Below are 21,888 nucleotides of genomic sequence, written 5' to 3'. Positions count from 1 at the left end.
CACTGTTTTTCTTTCACCCCTTTTCTTTTTTTGTGTACTTATGGGAACTGCTCCTCAGTAGTACACGTTCATACTGGGAAAAGGGTTACAAGCCCAAGACTTCAGAACATTATGCCAGAAGCAGTGTATTGGAGCAAATCTTAGCCAGTATAAAGGAGGATATTATTAAAATGTTGCACTGGCATATTGCAGTCTCGTACCCATAGCCACCTACCTGAGAATAAACCTCATTGAACTCAATAGAACTTATTTCTGAATAGATGTGTATCTGATTTTGCTATAACAAGTTGCGTACATCAGATCTGGCTGACAGACAGTGACTTGACACAAATGTTTCTCATCTTTTTATGCTGTTTTTGTTTTTGTTTTTTTACCATGTTGTCTTAGGGGGTGATTGTGCAACTCTCTTGAAGAATATTGGAGCTTTACCTGTTGATATGGCAAGAATGTATTTTGCAGAAACTGTTCTGGCACTGGAATATCTCCACAATTATGGCATCGTCCACCGTGACCTAAAGCCTGACAAGTACGCTTTTAGCTTCTCATGTTTGGACCTGTAGTCGCAGCTGTCCATGCTAAAAATAGTTATAGGAACGATGTGTGCCATTTCCCCCCCCTGCAAGGGCAAGTTTTTATTATTATAATGTTCTTGTTACTGAGCTCTTTCTTTACAGATGTCATTCTGTGCTTTTATTAGTGAAATATATTTGAAATATATTTAGGCAATTCATGATTGCCTAAATTTGAAGTGAGAGTTAGATTTTAAATATAACAAAGTGGGGGGGGTCCCATTGTCCCTGTGCAGTGAGAAGTGCCTATACTTTAATAGCAGCTAAAAATGCAGACAGGGCACAACTTTATAGCAGATATCTTGGCTCAAACTTTAATTTTAAATGTTTGTGTACAAAGTTGCTCAGAACTGAATCAGTAAGACATTAAAATGTTGCTGATCACTTTCATGCCCAGCTAAAGATACTCATGCTGATCTTTACAGTCCTGTGTAGCCTGAAAGTCATCACATTGAGATCAGTATGAGAAGCCCTGATCAGTGTTTCCTCACTTAAGAGCGTGCCTTCATTGTGGAAAAGAGTATATCTGTAGAATTCTCTGCCTGTGGCAGTTTGCCTCTATACTATGTGGCAGTCAAGACTATAAATTAAGGACATTTTATCAAGTGTTTTGGTAGATCATAAATAGTATAACATTGTATAAAACTTTAGTTTGCTTTACTTTTCAGTAACACTTACCTATTTTTGCTTCAGTCTTCTCATAACATCGATGGGTCACATCAAGCTGACAGACTTCGGCCTCTCTAAAATTGGCTTAATGAGCTTGACAACCAACCTATATGAAGGACACATTGAGAAAGATGCCAGAGAATTCTTGGATAAGCAGGTACTTTGAAGTTTTCTTTTTGAAACATCTATAAATAACGGCACATGCTGTTCTTTAAGGAAGCCAGTAGCAAGTATGTGCCCTGCAGGTTTTGTGACACGTATCTCTTTGATCCACAGGTGGTATAATAAAATCCATATTTATTAAAGATCCCTAAGTATAGGGCAGTTACAGATACAGTTCCATTTGGACTGCAAAGCTACATTCATGCTGATGACCCTTGTGTACATCTTTGAACATTTGAAAGTTAAAAATCCTTATATAATTTGTTCAAAGCCGTGGCACTATTGGACTTCTTAATGAAATAAAACAGAAATATGAGTTGTCTTCATGGATGCATTTTATTTATGAAGAAAGCTTCAATATAAAAGGACAAAAGTTTTGTTTTTAAAATCTTTTGAACCGTCTCAGGATAATTGCAGTAACTTTGTAACTCCTAATTGGCTTTGGTGTGGGGTTTTAAGTTTGCTAATATGAAGTTCCATTCTCTGGGATGCTTCCAGTAGGAAAGATAAACTTCATTCATGAGTTATGTGGAACAAGAGTGATTTTGAATGCAATAGTTCATTTACCCCCCCCCCCCTCTTGTTCAGGTGTGTGGGACTCCAGAATACATTGCTCCAGAAGTGATCTTGCGGCAGGGTTATGGAAAGCCTGTGGATTGGTGGGCCATGGGAGTAATCTTGTATGAGTTTCTAGTTGGCTGCGTTCCTTTTTTTGGCGACACACCGGAAGAATTATTTGGACAAGTTATCCATGGTATGTGTCCTACCTTTATAAGCAAAAAGTGTTGTCTCCCTGTATTTGGCTCCAAGCCTACTTATTTGGCTCAGGAGGTGTTGGGAAGTTCCACTGACCCTGCAGGAACAGCTTTTGTAGGGCACAGAAAGCTGCATCTTTGTAGGGGGCAGAGAAGGCAATAAAAGTCTCATTCCTTGAGCAGAATACTGCATTTTTCTATTCTAATCCTATCAAACTAATTTATATAGATGAAATTGCTTGGCCAGAAGGAGATGATGCTTTACCACTAGATGCGCAGGACCTCATCGGTAAACTTCTCCGACAAAATCCTATGGAAAGGCTGGGAACAGGTACAAACTCATTTTTATCAAAACGGTTGTGGGAAACTCTGAAATATAACCCCCAAACCTGCTAATTGCAAGGGGGGAGTATGGTGACCATGCAGTTAACCTTCTCAGTGATCTGCTGTTTCCTCAGTCTTTGGCAGAATGGCCATTAAAAGTGCATAGGGTTCTGCAGCAGAAATATGTCCTTACAAATGGGGAGCAAGAGCTGAATGGTGCAATTTCCCCCCCATTCCCTGACTTGTTCCCATCATAGCAATTGGGTCTTGCAGTTGAGCTCTACTTTGTTCTAACAGTAGACTGATGTTTAAACATTTTTCGAAGGGTAGACTTCCTGGCTTCATTTACTATGACATGGTTTAAGAATTCCTAACAATGTTGTCATTTCAGGGAGTGCTTTTGAGGTGAAGCAACACAGATTCTTCAAGGATTTGGACTGGAATGGATTACTCCGACAAAAGGCAGAATTTATTCCACAGTTAGAATCGGAAGATGACACAAGCTACTTTGACAGTAAGGGGGAAAAGTTGACTGTTAACTGTAGATGATTTTCAGTATTATTGTTAATATTGTGTATTAAGATGTGCACGTGAGTAGCTTGCAAACCTGTTAATGAAAGGGAGTTATGAGCATATTTTGAGCTTTCAGACAAAACCCATTCAAACTTCTGATTCAGAAATCACTCATACAGCCTCATACTGCATTAAAGGTACCCCTGCCTGTACGGGCCAGTCTTGACAGACTCTAGGGTTGTGCGCCCATCTCACTCAAGAGGCCGGGGGCCAGCGCTGTCCGGAGACACTTCCGGGTCACGTGGCCAGCGTGACGAAGCTGCATCTGGCGAGCCAGCGCAGCACACGGAAACGCCGTTTACCTTCCCGCTAGTAAGCGGTCCCTATTTATCTACTTGCACCCGGGGGTGCTTTCGAACTGCTAGGTTGGCAGGCGCTAGGACCGAGCAACGGGAGCGCACCCCGCCGCGGGGATTCGAACCGCCGACCTGACGATCGGCAAGCCCTAGGCACTGAGGCTTTTACCCACAGCGCCACCCGCGTCCCTCATACTGCATTACGCCTTGCAAAAAATGTCATTGTGGGATTCCAATGTAATGTTCAGAAGTCTGAGTTATATTAAGGTTCTTCTGCATTGTGCAGATAAACTCATGATAAGCTTTTAGTTGGATTGGATTTGAAAGTAAAACTTGGTGCATTGTAAGTTGGTGTTATATGAGGAAATGAAGTAGTAACAGGGAGAATGCTATAAAATAGGCAAGACCACTAAGGATGATCTGTTGCACATACTGATCTATAAAGTTTGCACTAAACTACTCATAGTAAAATAAAAGACAATTTGTAGACTATTGTAGAGAGAGCTTCGAATTTGAGAAAGCTGACAAAAGGCCTTGAGAAGTCTGCCTTACCCAGATACAGTGGTGCCCCGCAAGACGAATGCCTCGCAAGATGAAAAACCCGCTAGACGAAAGGGTTTTCCGTTTCGGAGGCGCTTCCCAAGACGAATTTCCCTATGGGCTTGCTTCGCAAGACGAAAACGTCTTGCGAGTCTCGCCCTTCCCCCCCGCTCCCCCCCCTTTTCAAAGCCGCTAAGCCGTTAATAGCCTTTTAACAGCTTAGCCGCTAAGCCTTTAATAGCCGCTAAGCCGCTAAATCGCTAATAGCACTAATCCCCTTAGCCGCTAATGGGCTTGCTTCGCAAGACGAAAAAACCGCTAGAACGGATTCTTTTCGTCTTGCGAGGCACCACTGTACAGGTTTTCTTTCAAACTAAGCCTCCCAGATAGGAATTGTCATTTCTGTCTCCTATACAGCATGCAGCTGGTGTTGAGGCCAACTATAATCAATATGCACCTGAAAAGGTGGATTCTATTTGCTTCTGCAGCACAGCATGTGCATCAAGCAGCTCAATTAAGTATTTTGGTTTGTTGTTTTGAGATGTCAGTTTCAAAATTAGAATTTAAAATTAGACTAATTGTCATTCTGTCTTGCTAGCCCATTGCTCCTTATATGCAATGATTAAGTTCCATCATGGCTATGAAAACTACCAATTACAATTGAATTGGTTTCTGCTAAGAAAAGTTATCACTTTTCAGTCCCACCGTTCTGTTGTCAAGATGCGTTGAGTACATTTATTGTCTCAGCTACTTGAGGATGTGAATATTAGTGCAGCTAACAGACAATCTGTTGTTTACTCAGCAAGTGTGACAGAGGTATAACAGTAAAAGTAGCTTCAGTTGCTCTTGCTGTAGCAAAACTATATTAAAAGTAATTTGAATGTTCACAGCCAGGCTAACAGGATTTCTACAACCATGATGTTAATAATTGAAACTCCGCCTTTTTATTGTTATGGTGGACTGACAGGAGAACTGCCTGAATCTTTGGTTTTAAAAGTTTGAAAGAGCTGTACTTTTGTAATTCGTTTTGATAACTTTGTGTACCTTATGGCCAGGAGAAATGAAAATTTGATGGTGAAAGAAAAAAATGACTGCTATCTAAGAATCAAGCCAAATTATATTCCACTTGTATAATTGATGAATCTCAGGAAAGTCCCTGATCTCAAGTAGGATATTTATTTGTAAATCCCAAGAGTGCCAACTGTTCCTTGCCTGTTGAATACATGACCTCAATTTTGTGTTCTCGTTTGCAGCTCGCACCGAGCGATATCAGCATTTAGATTCTGAGGAAGAGGATGACACGAATGACGATGATCATGTGGAACTTAGGCAGTTTTCCTCATGTTCACCAAGGTTTAGCAAGGTATATATTTTTAATAAATAGATGGGATTTGAACTCTGTTGTGGTCAAAACAGTATGAACAGCTGTATGATCTCTATAGCTTACATGGAAGCTAGGCTGTTTAGGAGGTACAGTGGTACCTTGGTGCTCAAATTTAATCCGTTCCAGAAGTCCGTTCCAAAACCAAAGCGTTTCTAAACCAAGGTGCACTTTCCCATATAAAGTAATGCAAAATGGATTAATCTGTTCCAGTCTTTTAAAAACAACCCCTAAAACAGCAATTTAACATGAATTTTACTATCTAATGAAACCATTGATCCATAAAATGAAAGCAATAAACAATGTACTGCAGTCACACAATCAGTCAATCAGTAGCTGAATTGGGTTCCACACAGTCACAAAAACAAAAACAAAAGAGCCGTAAAAACAAAAACGCAAACTAAATAGCAAAACAGACAGAACTCAGAGTAACACTCAAAATGGAATTGTGGCGCTCAAAACGGAGCACATTCGGCTTCTGAAAAAAGTTCGCAAACTGGAACACTTACTTCCGGGTTTGCAGTTTTAGCTTCCAAGTTGTTTGAATACCAAGGTGTTTGAGAACCAAGGCACCACTGTAATTACTTCCCTGTACAAGAGCTGCCCATTTGTAAATGGACTCTGGGCCCAACAGAGTTCTGTGCTGTGATTGATGGGATTGAATTAACCACAGAGCAACATACCTGCTCTGTCAACTTTTGTGGGGGTAGGAACTTGTTAGAGATGACACACTTAAGCAGGCCTGTTTTGGGAATTATTTCAGTAGAAGAATATACAAGACGTTAGGAGGAAATTGAAAATTCGTAGCAGGATTTTCAGAAAAGGTCCTAGAACATGATGGTTGCTTAGTAATTAGCAATACTAATAGGCATGAGCAGAATGCCTGCGCCTTATGTCCTGCTCAAGGAGCTCTCTAGAAAAATCCAAATGGATTTTGAAATTTGACTTCTGAACCAGAATACTCAGTGATGAGGCACAAAATGAGGTACAGATGCAGTATTTGGGGGGACACAGTGCAAAACTGAGCTGATGGAGCCATGCCTGTGTCTTGAGCTCTGAAAAATAATACAGCATTCATCATGTGGGTGGCACGAAAGGCTCATTATAGTTTGAAAATGTTGTCTGACAATTCATCCAGATAATTTATTAATAGCTATCCTGTTGATGTTGTGAATTTTTAATAATGTTGCTTTCATCAGTCTCATATGCAAATCAGGTTCTCAGTTGAGTTCAGTCTTATAAACACAGATTTCTCTCTCTCTCCTGTTAACTGTTCAATGATTTAAAATGTCATTGTAAAGCAGTTGTTGAGGCATGATTGACTAAGCAAATTAGTCAGTAGGGTGTAGGATTTCTTTTTTTAAAAAATCTCTCTTGGTTAAGCTTGTACTACAGAATTTCTAGAAATAGATTATCTCTGGGGTTGGAAATCTTAACACCCTCACCATTAATTAAACTGGTGAAGCTTTGTTTTCCAAAACCTCTGTTGCAAGCATAGAACTTAAAATCACTTTACAGAAATAACAGCAATTTGTGGGCACCTACATCTTTTTGTTGGCTTCAGCAGATAATTAAAGGACATTGCCAATTCCATCTTTTCAGTTTAAAAATTGGAATTCTGAAATATCCTGTGATTTAAAGAGTCTATCAGTGACCGTTGTCATTCTAATATACAGTTTGATTGTACCTATAGGTGTACAGCAGTATGGAACGTCTTTCCATCCATGAAGAGAGGAAAACGCCGCCGCCTACCAAGCGTAGCCTGAGTGAGGAAAAAGATGACAGACTAGAAAGCCTTGGCCTGAAGTGTCGAGACCGCAGCTGGGTGATTGGGTCTCCTGAAATGTGAGCGTAACAAATGCTAGGTGTCCTTTACTTTTTCTCCCTGCCTCTGGATTAAAATAATGTTTGTGGGGGCAAAGAAGCAGTGTATGAACAGATAAACTTCATAATATGCTAATATTCCATGAAGCATTGCCACACTTTTATCACAACAAATATAATGCAACGAGTTTTACTGTTAAGCAAAAAAGTATTTTGTGAGGGGTCTTAATCAACACAGTGCTCCCCAGATGTTGTGAGCCACAGCTCGTCTTATCTCTGACAGTTGACTGTGGTGGCTCAGGCTAATGGAAATTGTACTCCATATCATCTGAATGACAGACACCACGTTGGCTACCTTTTGTCTGAAAGGCATGCTCACATGAACATCCAAATAAAGTGCCAGTGTAGAGGTTTTTACAGTCATGTATTTAAAGAAATGTATTGGTACTTTTGATTATGCTGAATACCAATGTTCCCTTCTAATACACGTCTAAATTGTGGACTTGGTAGCTTAATATTTCAAGCTGCAATTCTGTATATTCTGCTTAAATCTCAGTGATAGTGGAAAGCAATATGCAGTTTCAGTAAATATTGTTTTTAAACTGCTCTCCAAAAAACTGTTCTATCAAAATAAAATGCCTTCACTCAACTACCAAAATGCTTAATTTGGCTGAAAGGAATGATTTCTTTAAAAGTAAGAGTGGGGAGGAAACATATATACAGCTATTGTGGCCATTAATCATGCCTTCCCCTTTTTTGATACTAAATGGAAAAACAGTAGTTTATGACTTGTACTCAATGCAAATAATTGCTTCACTTGGATCTTTCATTGGTAGTGCTATGTAGCATAGTGTCAAAGAGTATGAGGAATTACCGTAGCTGGTACGTTTCTGCTTCAAAATGTGACTTTTAGGCAAGTGAAACCATCTCCTAGCCTTACTGAGATAATGGAATATAGAGTACAACCCTCAAATCGTGCTATATCAATTCTTCTGCGATTGGTATATAAAATTTCTGTATAAAAGGTTTTAGATTTCTGAAAGCTTTATTTCTAAATATAATATCCACTTATACTTTGGTTTTGGTGTACTGAAAAATAGAAAGAAATGCAACCACAGCTACCTATATTGATAGGGAGCGTGGGGTGTTTGAGATTAAAAGTTTTGATAAATTGCCTAACATATTTGTGAAATTTGTGGCTTCAATAGTGGCTTTTTAGTCTTTTCAAATCATCTAATTTCAGTTCTGTCTTGACTTGAAATACCATCACTTTGATTAACAAATCATAGCACCAAATTATCTTGCCTTTTTTATAAGCATGTCAAAGTTTGCTCCAACTAGATCGCTCATTCTTGACTTTTGCTTTATTATGCTTGTATATCATTAACAGTAGCTGCATCTTGAAATCACCAACTTCCTGAAAAATAAATTATCTGGGGTTCGTTTTGTTCTCTTCCCCCCAGACTGCGTAAACATCTCTCAGTGTCTGAATCCTCTCACACAGAGAGTGACTCCAGTCCACCTCTGACTGTCCGCCGGCGATGCTCTGGGCTTCTAGACATGCCCCGCTTTGCCATTTCAGCTGAGGAAGAAGGTAAAAAGAAACAGCTGGATGGGACGCAGCCACGGGAAAGCCACCCTCTTCCAATTCCAGAACAACCTGTGGAGCGAGAACTACAACTGGATGATGAGGATGGGTTAAAAACACCCTCTTCAACTGTCAGTAATATAAGCAGCTCAACACTGACAGGTATGTGCCTTTCAAGATGGAAGCATTGTCTCCGCTAGGTGCACTAAGCTTATTGTTATCTGGGCACGTCATTCTAAACATCTCCCTACACAATATGGGGTAGAAAGATTTTGCCTCCCTGGATGCTTCTGTTCTGTTAGGCCTCTATGCATAGGCGTCATATTGAACAGGGAGTATGTGCATAAATGTCACATAGATCCGAACAGTGTGGGTGATACCACACACACAGTCTGGGGATCAACAATGCAATTTGGCACTACATGCACTGGATTTTACATTCATAAACCATATTCAGATGTTAACCCACACATAGATGTCCAGTGATCTCTCTGAGGTGATATAGATAGACCTGGTTGGCAGGGAGTTGCAGTCTTGCTCACCTGTTGCAGGTAAGGAGATTGTTTCTCAAGAAGCTTGTTACTCAAGTTTTCACAGATCCACAAGGCCAACAGCTGGCTTCACTTTGGAACCGTAAAAAAGCTGGACTGCTTTTTTGTTGGGTCCATGTTAAAATATTAAAAGCTATCTCGTAATGCCTTCTAGAATACAGAACATCTTGTTTAGAAGTAGCAAACAAACAGGTTGTGGTCTTTGTCCCCAACTTTTGTTGGTAGACTAACTGGTCTTCTTTTTTCATCATGTTGTTTGGATCTTTAATACCACCCCTCCCTCCAAAAAATCTCAGACTTCTGCTACTTCCAACACAGTAGCAGAGTTAGCTTTATTCAGGGTGTTTGGGGTGAAGTTTCTTTGGCTTAATTATGTGTTTTTGTAGCAGAAGGAAAACATGGTAATTTTGTTGAGATTATAACACCCCTAGTTAAATGCATCTATAAATAAGGCTTCAGGGCTTGGGTTTGCTTCTGAGGAAAGTTCACTGTCGGGCTGTGTGTAAACATGACTTTGATTTCATATACGTGCCTGCAGGGGAACAGACTGTTAGAAATTCCCTATGGTTCTAATCTATTTTAATTGATACTGTAGCTGGAAGCACTACAGACTTCTCTGATCAGTGCACTCGCAGTAATAGCAACGAGGGCCCAGAGTTTACTACTCCTAAAGCCACAAGTGACTTGGCAGTGCGGCGAGCCCGACATAGGCTACTCTCTGGGGAGTCTGGGGAAAAACGGACCACACGTCCTGTTAATAAAGTGATTAAGTCAGCATCGGCCACAGCCCTCTCTCTCCTAATTCCTTCAGGTAAGATACGGAAAGAGTATTATTTGGGTGACTTGCTTAAAACCAGAGGACTTTTAAGCACTTGAAGTAATACCTTTATATATTTCAAGTTGGGCCAAGATTCATTTAAAATCATGTTGTTCTGGCGGTGAAGATTTGCCATTTATAACACAATTATATATCAAGGACAGCAATTTATTTGTCAGCTTTTTAACTGCATCTTCCATAAGCTATTTTATTATAGTTTCTTAAAATGCAGCTTCTTTTGTTTGTAAATGTTTATGGAGCAGCATGTTAAAATTGCAAGCATGAGAAAAATGTAGGTGTCTTGTAGCTGTGCAGGCATCTAACGACTTTACTGCATTTCAAGAATTTCATGAACAGCTGAGATGGTGCAAAAAAAATGCTGCAATGGATCAAGTTACTAAGTTCATTTGAACCATAGAAATCTAACCTCAATGTGGCAGCAATATGGCCCTAGGCAGCTATTTGCATATAACCCTCTCCTGACGGCTCATTCTTAAGGAGTTGTGCACTGCTCTCGGCATGTCATTAGCTCTAACATTCATTGAAAGAACAAGCTGTGGGTGAATTCACTACTTAAGTCAACAGAATGAGTTTCAAATGGGTAAAATTCGCTGTGCGGGGTTGGCCTTTTTCTCATTGCCTGCCATAGACAGTATTGGTTCATTTCTGTGGTCAAGTTCAGCATTTTATGTCCAGAAGTGAGTCAGTGTGGGCCAATATTTCCCATTTACTTAACCATGACCATCTGCTGTTTGCTCCCATTGTCTGGTATACTAGACAGTGTGGTTATACAGTGAATAGGGAATATGGCAATTCAGTTCACAGCCAGTGGCTGTGGATGAATATCCTTTATGAAGTTGCTTAATCCCACATCGTCCTATGGTATTAAATGGCTTATTTATGGGCAGTGTGCAAAAGTGCTTCTTTTTAATGTCCTGACTCTTGATTCAAGTGGCCATCAGTTTCATTTCATGTTCCTAGGGTCTGTTTGTTTATATGAGACATTTCTCTATACCATTAATATTTTTCTAAACTTCTGTCATGCTTTCTGTAATTTTTCCAAACTAAACAGCCAAAACACTTCAGGCTTTCTTCATGAGGAAGGTGCTCCAACCTCTTGGTCATGTTAAGCCTGTCAAATCACTCCTTTTGAGACAGGTGATTTTATAGAAGAAGAAAAACCCATAGCTTCAGATCTGAAATCAGAATATTTTTTAGGACATGCTTACAGGTCAGTTACAGAATAAGAGAATAACTTGGCTAGGTTAGTGGTGACAAGTAATGCACAATCCTGATATTCCATTTCTCTGATGTTGATTTGTTAAAGCATATTTTCAATGGCCAAGAAAAGAGGAATCAAGTGTCACTAGGCTTTTTCAAATGCAAGTGCTATAATTCTACAAGTGTTACAAATCAAGATATTTTGTTCCGCTTTCATAATTTAATGCACATTGTATTTTCTTATGAAAACCAGGCTTTCTAATTTGCAGTCCTTCTTTATTTTCATGTAGAGCACCATACGTGTTCTCCATTGGCCAGTCCAATGTCACCTCATTCTCTCTCCTCCAATCCATCTTCAAGAGACTCATCTCCAAGTCGGGACTTTTCTCCTGCTGTCATGAATCCCAAACCACCAATCATCATCCACCGAGCTGGGAAGAAATACGGCTTCACACTTCGTGCTATTAGAGTCTACATGGGGAACAGTGATGTCTACACAGTGCAACACATGGTCTGGGTACGTTCGTCTCAGTCATGATATGACTCGCTTATAGCCTAATTTGGAAAGAACCTTTAATTAACTGGGCCCAATAAAACCCCTTGTTTTTCCTTGGCTCTTCCCAGAATCAATGCGGAAATGGTGTCTCTCTTCTACAGAAATATATTGGGTGGGGGGTGGGAAGCTCTCTATCAGAGTTGTAACCCCTGGGTTAATTACATTTAATTCCTTCTGAGCTGTGTTGACAATGATGGTCTGCTTCGGATCATCTCCTTCCCTTAGGATTTTTCACACATCTGCCTGGAGTTGATTACATGTCTTAAAGCATCACTGTCTTCCCACTGAATTGACTAGGGATTTGGAATTCAGTTCAGCTGTGAATTATACAAGGGGCTTGCTGTGTGTGCTTGCTGTTTCTCCTTCACCCGTATTCTCAGACAGCCTGTCTTGTATACGTGTTCTCTTTTTGAAGTTTATATGCGATTGTTTGCCAGAGCCATTCCCCACAAAGAATGTTTCTCAGTTTTAATTGCATGATGCTCACAGGTTAAAAAGAAAAAAAAGAAATGGGAGGGGAAAGAGTGCCCCAATTTCCCTATAGACATCACTTAAGGTTTCCTCATCAAAACGGTGATTATTGTTTGAATCTAATTATCAGTGATACAATAATAATATGGAATAGAATAATTGCTTTTGTAAATCTGCTTCTGATACTTATTCTGCTTGACCTTGACAAGGACTACATTATGTAGAAGACTTAGCTGTCATAAGGCACAGGATCACATGCCACAAATTGAACACGTCATCATTTGGGTTGTTTGTTTTCATGGTTGCAATTGATTGTTTACCCATCTTGACTCATAAATATTCATAACTATTTGTATTGGGAGAGAAATTATTATTAATAACTTAGAGATGAGTAGCAGAACCACACCACATGCCATGCAGCTATAAGGCCCCAGGTGCAGTCCCTGACATCTCCAGTTAGGTAGATAAGCTGAGAAAGACCTCTGCCTGAGACCCCAGAGAACGTACACTAGATAGACGAGTGGGCTAGATGAGCCAGCGGCCTGACTTGGTATGAGGCAGTTCATTTATATCTTCACAGAGGTCCAAATGAAAAACTTGGTAGTGAGCCTTCTAGCATATAGTGCATGGAAATTCTGAGACTGGTTTGTATGTAGAGTTGAGGGGCAGATAACATGAGCAGATGATTCTGTTTGTTGAAATTGATGTATTGTCTCTATATTGTCAGCATGTAGAAGAAGGTGGCCCTGCAAGTGAGGCTGGTCTGAGAGAAGGGGACTTGATAACCCATGTGAATGGAGAGCCTGTACATGGACTGGTTCATACTGAAGTGGTGGAGTTGGTCTTGAAGGTAAAGATGGAGTATACACACGTGCTGTGCAACAAGTGCAATGTGCATAAACATAAATACTTAATAAAAAAAGGGATGCTTCCCCCAATGAGGTTCTCCTGGAGTATCCATTTGTGTCATTTTGGTGTCTGACAGATACCCTTTATTTCCCCAGACTTTCGTTTGCTTTATCTTGCTGATGATTTTAGTCTATGTTGCTTTTATATGTTGCTCTAACATCCAGCCCAACCAAAATACTCACGAGAGATAAAGAGATAAGTAAAATGTGTGTGTGTGTTTTCTTGCTGGCAGAGTGGAAATAAAGTGTCCATATCTACTACACCTTTTGAGAACACATCAATTAAAGTGGGGCCAGCTCGGAAGGCCAGCTATAAATCAAAGATGGCAAGGAGGAACAAGAAGAGCAAAACAAAAGATGGACAGGAAAGGTTAGTGATACTTTCTCTTAGGAAATGAAATTATGCTCTGATAGCAGTTGCCAAGGAAAACTGCAGAAATATCTTCTGCCAGTGAATGTTTTATATCACAAGAATTACACAGTGAGAAACGATTTTAGTAAGCTATGGGTTGCACCCAGAGTTCCGTAAGTGAAGTTCCTGCTTATGAACACGGTGGTCTCAGAATTGCCTCCTTCTGCACCTTTTAAAAATCTACTCTGGATGCCTGTAGGGTCCTCTGCATGGGAATAGCACAGGGTAGGGTTGCAGGGAGAAAGGGAAACCGGCAAAATTTGCCCACCCCCCTGCACCCTGCCTATAGAAGTCTCTGCTGGATCCAAGTTTTCGCTGGGAAAAGATGCATATCAAAGATGCTGATCCTATTTGTTTTTACAAATAATGATAGTATTCACTTTCACTTTCTCAGTAAGAAGAAGAGCTCTCTATTCAGGAAGATTACCAAGCAGGCTTCTCTGCTTCACACCAGCAGGAGTTTGTCTTCTCTCAACCGTTCTCTGTCATCTGGAGAGAGTGTTCCTGGTTCACCTACTCACAACCTCTCCCCTCGTTCACCAACACAGAGTTACCGATCTACTCCTGAGTCTGCACATTCAGGTAAAAGGGGAAGCAGGGAGTAGAGAGTGGCAGACCTTAAGCAAATCTTTCGGACTTGGTAGTAATAATGTAGCATTTTCTCAGCCTGAAGGGCACAAGGAGACATGTCTTACAAACTATCAGGGTTCCCAAAGTGAAGCATGAACCTCTTGGAAGAGGTGAAAGGGTTTGATTGCTGTAACTTGAATTCTCTCACTGTGTTGTGGCCAAGCACCAAAAATTGTAATGTGGTGTAGAAAATAGTGGGTGAAAGCAGCACAATTGAGACAGGGTGTAGGTGACTGATATTTTCTGTTGCAGTGGGCCACAACTGCCTAAATTCAACCCCACCTTTGCCAGGTTGCAGTAACCAACTTATTTCAAATGTGATACTCTTATTATAGCAGTTCCTAATGTTTCTCAATGTATTTCCATGCTTTTTAAAAATATCCTACTTTTTTATGTTCACAGTTGGTGGAAACTCTTCTCAGAGCAGTTCACCTAGTTCGAGTGTTCCCAACTCCCCTGCTAGTTCGGGACATATCCGACCCAGCTCTTTGCATGGACTAGCACCAAAGCTTCAACGGCAATATCGATCTCCACGACGTAAATCTGCAGGGAACATTCCTCTCTCACCACTAGCTCACACTCCCTCGCCAACCCCACAGTCTACGTCGCCTCAGCGCTCCCCTTCTCCTTTGCCAGGGCATTCAGTTGGCAGTTCAGGCATCATGCAATCATTTCCTGTCAAGTTACACTCCTCCCCACCTCTTGTCCGGCAGATTTCAAGGCCCAAGAGTGCTGAGCCACCAAGATCCCCTTTGCTGAAGAGAGTCCAGTCAGCTGAAAAACTTACCTCCTCTCTCTCTTCAGAAAAAAAGATGTCGTCTTCGCGCAAGCATAGCTTGGACATCTCCCATTCAGAATTCAAAAAGGAGATGCTCCAGAGAGATCCTGGCCTCCAAAGTTGGCAGGAATCCATGAGTGAAACAACTGGAGGCAAAGTTGGACTTGCAGAAAAAGGGACCCTGCAGAAACCTTCTTCCAGAAAACTGGGACCTATTCGGCACGATAGGGTGGAGCGAAGGGAGTCTCTACAGAAGCAGGAGGCCATCACAGAAGTAGATTCTTCTGAAGATGAAACTGACGAAGGATCAGAAGATAGTCAAGATGGGAAGAAAATGGACAGGCCAGCCTTCAGTAGAGACCACCAAGTTTCTGATCCTTTCTCCGAGGATATGAAGGTTTCTTCCAAGTTGGAAAGCAAAGACAGTATGGAGGACGATGCATTTCTTCCTGAGGAACCAAAAACTGTCAGTTTGCAGAAAGGGGTGGATCAACACCAACCAAAGGATGTTGCAAGGACACCACTGGCCGGTATAGATGAGTCACAATCTGAAGTTTGTGTGAGAACTTCTCCTATTGAAAAATTTGGTGACTGTGAAGCAATTAAGCTAACAGATTCTGAAACCCCATTAGAGTCAGGACAAGGCAATACTCTCAAACTTGCTAATCAGAAATGTGCCTGTTTCAAAGATGCTGAGGACCCTAAACAAACTCTGATTATCCAGGAAAGCATAGACTGCCCAGAGCAGGTGAAGTGCCTACCAGTGAGATATCTGCAGCTCGGTCAAGGTGACTGTTCAGGGCTGGCAAGTGGCAAAGATAACCTGAAGGAATTTGCTTCTACAGAAACTGCTTATGTGTTGTCTCATGATATTATGCCTTTGTTAGCACTTTCTTCATCTACTTGCACAACTAGCACAAGCTCTCTTCCACTAATAAGCCAAATGGACTGCAAAGATGCACCTCAGAAACAGGAAGCCCAGTCTGTCAAGGAAAGCACCAGTATTCCGAACCTGACAAGCAGTGGCAAAACATCTTCACAAAGGTCTCCTGATGCCGAAGAATCACAAGGTTTGTCATCTGCCACATTAGTTTCAAAACACAAAATTCATACAAGTGATACAAACTTAAGTTGTCCTATAGGAAGACCAAGTCTCACACTTGATGCAGCAGCTGAAAATGGAAAATCAGTTTGCCCAGCTCCTTTAGCAATAGGTGCAAAAGGCATGTTGGGCCCAGGAAATATTAACGTATCTGGCTCAAGAGAACTAGAAAGAACAAGAGAAGAGTTCCCCCCGAAGGAACTGTTTCATATGAAAGAGAGTATGCCAAAGGAAGAAATGCAGGAAACACTAAAGGAAGGCCCAGGCCCAGTAACAGCCAAACCTTTCAGCATAGGTAGTCTCATTAAAATATGTGGTTCCCATATTGGGTCCGAAAGCCTAGCAGAGTCTTTGGAGCCAGAGTGTTCAGTGGGAGCAAAAGAGAAGCCAGGGACTGGTAATTCTAAGGTACCTGAAATTTTGGAGGACAGGTGGCAATTGCCTCCACCTGAAAAACAGGCAGATGGCACAGCAAGGCAGAGCACAGGGGTTTCATCTGGACCAGATTCTAGCCAGAATTCCAAAAAGGAAACTGCTCTGATGCCAGGAGAAATCGGAGAGGCTGGAGGTCAATCACAAACAAGAGACTTCCTGTTGTCAGATGGTGACGTCGTGAAGAAAACATAGCAACATATCTACATTCAGAAGCAAAGACAACATTAGTAGAACACAAATATAAAACACAAAACTTGTGCAACTTTTTTTGTTGATTTGTGTTTTCACACTCTTGCCTTTTTCATTCTTGCAATTCTATTTTTGTACTCAGCGTTTGATGCCTCTTAGCAGGGTATCTTTAAAGCAAGATTAAAAAAATGATTTCCAAACTCCGCCCCCCCCCAACATTTTTGGCCCTAAATTTGAAGCATTCTGTTAAATATCTATTTTCTTTCAAAATTCCAGGGAATTACATTTGCCAAATTAGACCACTCACTTGGAAATGGCACATTTTGAGCACAAATTCCAAATTTTAGTCCTTGTTTCCAAAATTTTAGGTCATGTCTTTTAAGTTGGCAAGGATTAAAATAAACACTTTTGATGGCAGACTGTTCTGAATCATTATGCCACCTCACATATTTTCTTACATATCATAGACGTCCAATTTATGTATATCTGTGAGGAAACCTTGTGTCAGCTTGTGCAATGGGGCAATACCCTCCTTTTAAAAAGAACGTTAAGCAAAACGGCAAAATAAAATCTTTAGTTTATCTTTGTTTTTGTTTTTAAAAAGGCTTTGATTTAAAAGAAGATTACTTCTTTTTCTCCCTTTTTAGAATTTTTAATCCTTTTTGCTCAAAGTAGTCAGTAACCTCAAAAGAGGCACATGGTGCTTCAGTTATGCTAACTCAGGAGTAAGGGGCCTGTAGGCTTTCACTAATTGCTAACTACAACTCCCATCATCCCTGACTATTGGTCATGCTGGCTAGGACTGATGGGAGATGCAGTCCAATAACACCTGGAGGCCACAGGTTCCCCACCCCTGCTTTAGCAACCTAAGCTAATTTACTTTACTGACATGTTGCTGTGAGAGGCAAACATTTGGGACTATCACACCCCCAGTCTTATGGAGCTATCTTGATTGTTGTGGACGAAAGTTAAAATCCAGTGAAGTGTTCTCATTTGACTTTGTGAGTGAGAGAAGTGATCTTCATTGATTCATCAGGAGGCAGCTAAGACCAAACCGTGTCTAGGTGAAATAGTCCTGTTAGCATTAGTGTCTCTTTCCCAAGTGTAAGTAGGTAATTCAGTAAATTGACCCTTCAGTCATATAGAAAGTTTATTATAATTCAACGGTCCCTTCCATTGTTTAATCCACCTTCTACCTTTCTTAAATGTCTATATTTTCTAAGTAACCTTTTGAATGTTTTTGAAAGTTCAACATGAGTTGGTGCTTTTTGCTTAAAGACATCTGAGTCTATGATACTGCACTGATACATACAGTATAGCACTAGCAGCAGCATTTCAAGTATATTACTTATTGAATCTAATTACAGTTTATAGGCAAAAGTAACTATTTCCATAAACTCCACAATACTTACAGCCTTGCCTAACAGAATGCATCTGTGTGTGTCTGTGTGAGCAGAGAAAGTAATTATTTGCATAGTCTGCTGTTCTACCTACAGAGGTGATCACATGTTGACTAATAGCTCTCCAGGGCAAGCGCTGCAATTCATTACAGCACAGCTTTATTGCTCAGCCAGGTTTCTGATATGAAGGCTCTTCCTGCACCATTTCTCCTTACAGAGCCTACGTGTACTTTTTGACTAGGAGTATGCTCTTAAATCCTTAATTTATTATAATCTCATTTCAAGTGTGTCTTGCCCAAACTCCCTGATTCTCCCCACTACATACCCAATTATTTGGTTTTAGTTTTGGACCAATTTATTTTTGATTTGGGGTTTTCTTTATATTAGCCTGTGTGTGTAATAAAGGGAAGTGTGTGTGTGTGTGTGTGTGTGTGTGTGTGTGTGTGTGTGTGTGTGTTGTAATGCTGCAGAAAGATCCATTGGCTTTCTCATATAGAACTTGAAGCTTCAGTACTCAAAACTTCAATAGTAGTTCCCCACAATGATTTAAGATCTGCTAATCTCTTTAATCCTGCCACCAGTGCACAATAGCTAAATTTATGCATTAACATTTTTAAAATAAACCATTAGGCTTTCCTCCATCCAGCCACACCTTTATCTTACCAGCCTATCACTGAGGCAACTGGGGCCTCAGTGAATACATACATTTAGAGAAAGGGAATTGATGGCATAGCCACTCAGAAATGCACATTAACTTGAATAATGTAAAAATATTAAATGCATTGATTTACACTGTGTGAATTTGAGCCCCGGGGATGAATAATGTAGCTTGAAACATACCTTGTAGCATCTGTTTACACAAAGGCAGCCAAAGGATTTATATCTCTAGTTTAGCCAAATAAAGCATATTGGGCCACCTCATTTCTGTATAGATGCCACTTATATATTACCTTTTTATGTATTCATTCTACCATTACCAGGAAACCTATGTAATTGTTAAAGCCTGCAGAAGCCTTCATTTTTCATGTTACTTGATATATTCTGTAACTGTTGTCCCACTTCAGTAAAAATGATTGGCCACAAAAAATCGTTGCATCGAAACCACATGGCAGTAAATCAGATTTATTCTTTGGACATCTAATATATATATATATATATATATATTGAAGAGTTCAGACAATCATGATGTTTCTGAGGGAAAAATTTAAGGTCTTAGGCTTAATATTTTTAAGTGCTTATAAGGAGGCAGCATGTGATGAGAGTTGAACTGATGTTACCATGTTGAGGAGACAGGTGTTTGCATAACTATAGTCTAGTTAAGCCACTATATGTATACAGTGTTGATCCACTTAGCTGAGACTGGTCTCCATGATGTTCCATGAATGGGGGTGATTGGATAACTTTGTTTAGGCATGCAATATACACAGTCCCCTTAGCAAGTTGCTTTCCCACTTTCTCTTATTTTCGTTTGGTGTCTAGAATTTCAACTTTAGTTTCCTTCATACAGCCTTTAAACCTTTCAATATCCAGCTGGTGCATTTCTCAGCAATACTTCACACCATTATATGGTGCATCTAAAACCATCAAATAGATATTAAGTGTAAATATTAGACTTTCGCCTTGCCTAAAAACCACTCCTGGGGAACAATGCCTAAGACTTTTTGGTGTTTGTTATGCTACGGAAGAATACTCAACATAGACAGGGTAAAAGGAATGACCTGTGGGGCTTTTTTCCCTCATTAGCACTGAATTAAGGTGTTCTTTGGGGTTTTTGTTTGTTTCTTCCTGTGGGGAGGATTGTGTCTTTCTCCAGTTTTCTCTTACTGGACATGAAGGATGATGCCGTACTTCTAGTGGGTGATTTTACAGCTGTGTGTGTGTTTACATTGTGTTTTGGTTTTTGTTATTCTGGAGGCTGTGAGCCCACCTTTCAAGATGGGCTTCAATTTCAAGTTGGTGCCAATCAGCACCTGACTAGTAGAAACATAAAGTTGGGATATAAGTGTTTTTAGAAACTTGAACAATTGCCACATAATAGAGGTGCAATAATTTTTATTCCTGTTGTACCTGCATGTTGATGTTCAAATACTCCTGAAATACACTTCATTTTTTTTACATAAACCCGTGTCCATTTCTTAATTATTTCTCTTCAGAGGTTTTCCTGTGATACGTTGCATTAATCCTGTGTTTCGCTTGATCCATGCTGAGTGTCCTGCAACAACCCTAATGGGCTTTGTTACAGTGGTTCAGTTCACATGTTGTAGCAAACTATATTTAATGGTTTACTGTAAACACAAATATTGCTTCCACTTAGTTCCTCCCCTAATGGGAGCTACAAACCACCATCCCTGGCTTGGCATTATGCCCGAGCCAGTGAATTCCCCCTCCCCCAAACCACGATGGGTAAGCCGAGAAGAAACCTTTGTTTCATGGTTTGTTTGGAGCAAAACAAACATAGTACTAAGCCAGGTATTGTGATTCATTGGTCCCTCTTAACTCTGTTTTATGATATGCAAATGCAACCAATGGGTGGATGCATATAAGACTTGCCAGTTGATAATGTACTTCAATGTTCATGTCAACTGCTTCTTGATACTGTAGACTGCGTGCCAGTGTTATATGTACTGTGGTAATTTACCACTTGGTAAGTGGTCACCTGCATTCACTCCTGTTCTTCCATGAAGTCTAGTTGTTTCATCATAGTTCAATATACTAGCAGCTTGGGAAGATGGCCATGGGTGGCGGGTGCAGTTTTATTTGAGCAGTCATCCTATGCTTTCCTGCCACTAATATGTAACGTATTTCCATACAAGTACTATGCTTGGGCATCATGTAAAATGAACTCTGCGATTCCATAGTCTTGTGGTGATATAGACAGCCAGACACATGTACCCACATGAGAAATAAATGTAGAGCTATAAAAACCTTAAGAGAGGGCAGTGCCTGGGAGCTATCACCCTCTCTCCATTGTGTTCCTGCAGCAAAGGCTTAGGCCGCTGTGCAACAATTTAGCCCCTACCACATTCCATTCCTGCACCTCCTGAGGGAAAGCGAACTGTTTGCTCAAGAGAGGAGGGAGACAACAGCTATTCCTATCCGTATAATGCTGAAATGAAGTTACAGCTTTCAGCAGACACCAACTTCTTATGAAGTAAGCCAGCTGTTTGTTCTGGATGTAAAGCAACTGGGGACCAGGGCCTTTACATTGCTTTAAAGCATGTTTTATACTTATTCCCTGCCCTGCCCCCAAAGAATCATGGGCACTGTGTTTTGTTAAGGGTTGCTGGGAATTGTAACTTGGTGAAGGATAAACTACAGTGTCTAGAATTCTTTGGGGGGCGGGACACACATGCGGTTCAAATGTGGTCAAAGGGGGGCACATGGTTCAAATATGGTCAAAAGGTATCCTGCGTATGCAGCCTAGACGCAGGCTAACGACCATCTTAAGCACAACCACAAGGGGCTGATTCCAAGCTGCTCTAGGAGGCAGGTGGTCCCTCCTCCCAATATTAGCTCTTGGTTCACCAATGGCATGGCTTGCATATTTTTCACCACATAGAAAGGCCTTCACACTGCTGTTTGTCTCTTTACACACACCTATCCTGCAACTCCTGAAGGGAATTGAGAGCTGTTTGCTCAGAAGAGGAAAGGCTAAAGGCTTCAATAGGCCTGGCCTGCCTCTGTAAGGCACTGAGGTAGAGAATAAATGGGCCAAAGCAGCCACACTGCTCATGATA

General features: G+C 40.7%; 1 protein-coding gene across 8 annotated transcripts in view; it reads left to right on the top strand.

Moving 5' to 3' along the window:
• The window catches only part of MAST2 (microtubule associated serine/threonine kinase 2), a 172,939-nt gene extending 152,667 nt beyond the window's left edge, over positions 1-20,272 (top strand). For 7 of the 8 annotated variants that reach the window (XM_028733609.2, XM_028733614.2, XM_028733606.2 and 4 more), the window contains 14 exons: positions 388-526; positions 1,263-1,395; positions 1,989-2,154; positions 2,385-2,486; positions 2,871-2,993; positions 5,142-5,251; positions 6,963-7,114; positions 8,557-8,843; positions 9,828-10,043; positions 11,561-11,787; positions 13,025-13,147; positions 13,439-13,575; positions 14,012-14,199; positions 14,650-20,272. In XM_028733609.2, coding sequence (XP_028589442.2) covers positions 388-526; positions 1,263-1,395; positions 1,989-2,154; positions 2,385-2,486; positions 2,871-2,993; positions 5,142-5,251; positions 6,963-7,114; positions 8,557-8,843; positions 9,828-10,043; positions 11,561-11,787; positions 13,025-13,147; positions 13,439-13,575; positions 14,012-14,199; positions 14,650-16,754 — 4,208 coding nt within the window. In that variant the 3' untranslated portion in view covers positions 16,755-20,272. The remainder of the gene's footprint in view (positions 1-387; positions 527-1,262; positions 1,396-1,988; positions 2,155-2,384; positions 2,487-2,870; positions 2,994-5,141; positions 5,252-6,962; positions 7,115-8,556; positions 8,844-9,827; positions 10,044-11,560; positions 11,788-13,024; positions 13,148-13,438; positions 13,576-14,011; positions 14,200-14,649) is intronic. The other variant, XM_028733611.2, reaches the window with a different exon arrangement.
• Positions 20,273-21,888: the final 1,616 nt, after the last annotated feature.

The sequence above is a fragment of the Podarcis muralis genome, chromosome 5, assembly GCF_964188315.1.
Source record: "Podarcis muralis chromosome 5, rPodMur119.hap1.1, whole genome shotgun sequence".
Classification (NCBI taxonomy): domain Eukaryota; kingdom Metazoa; phylum Chordata; class Lepidosauria; order Squamata; family Lacertidae; genus Podarcis; species Podarcis muralis.
This window is presented reverse-complemented; position numbering and strand designations above follow the sequence as displayed.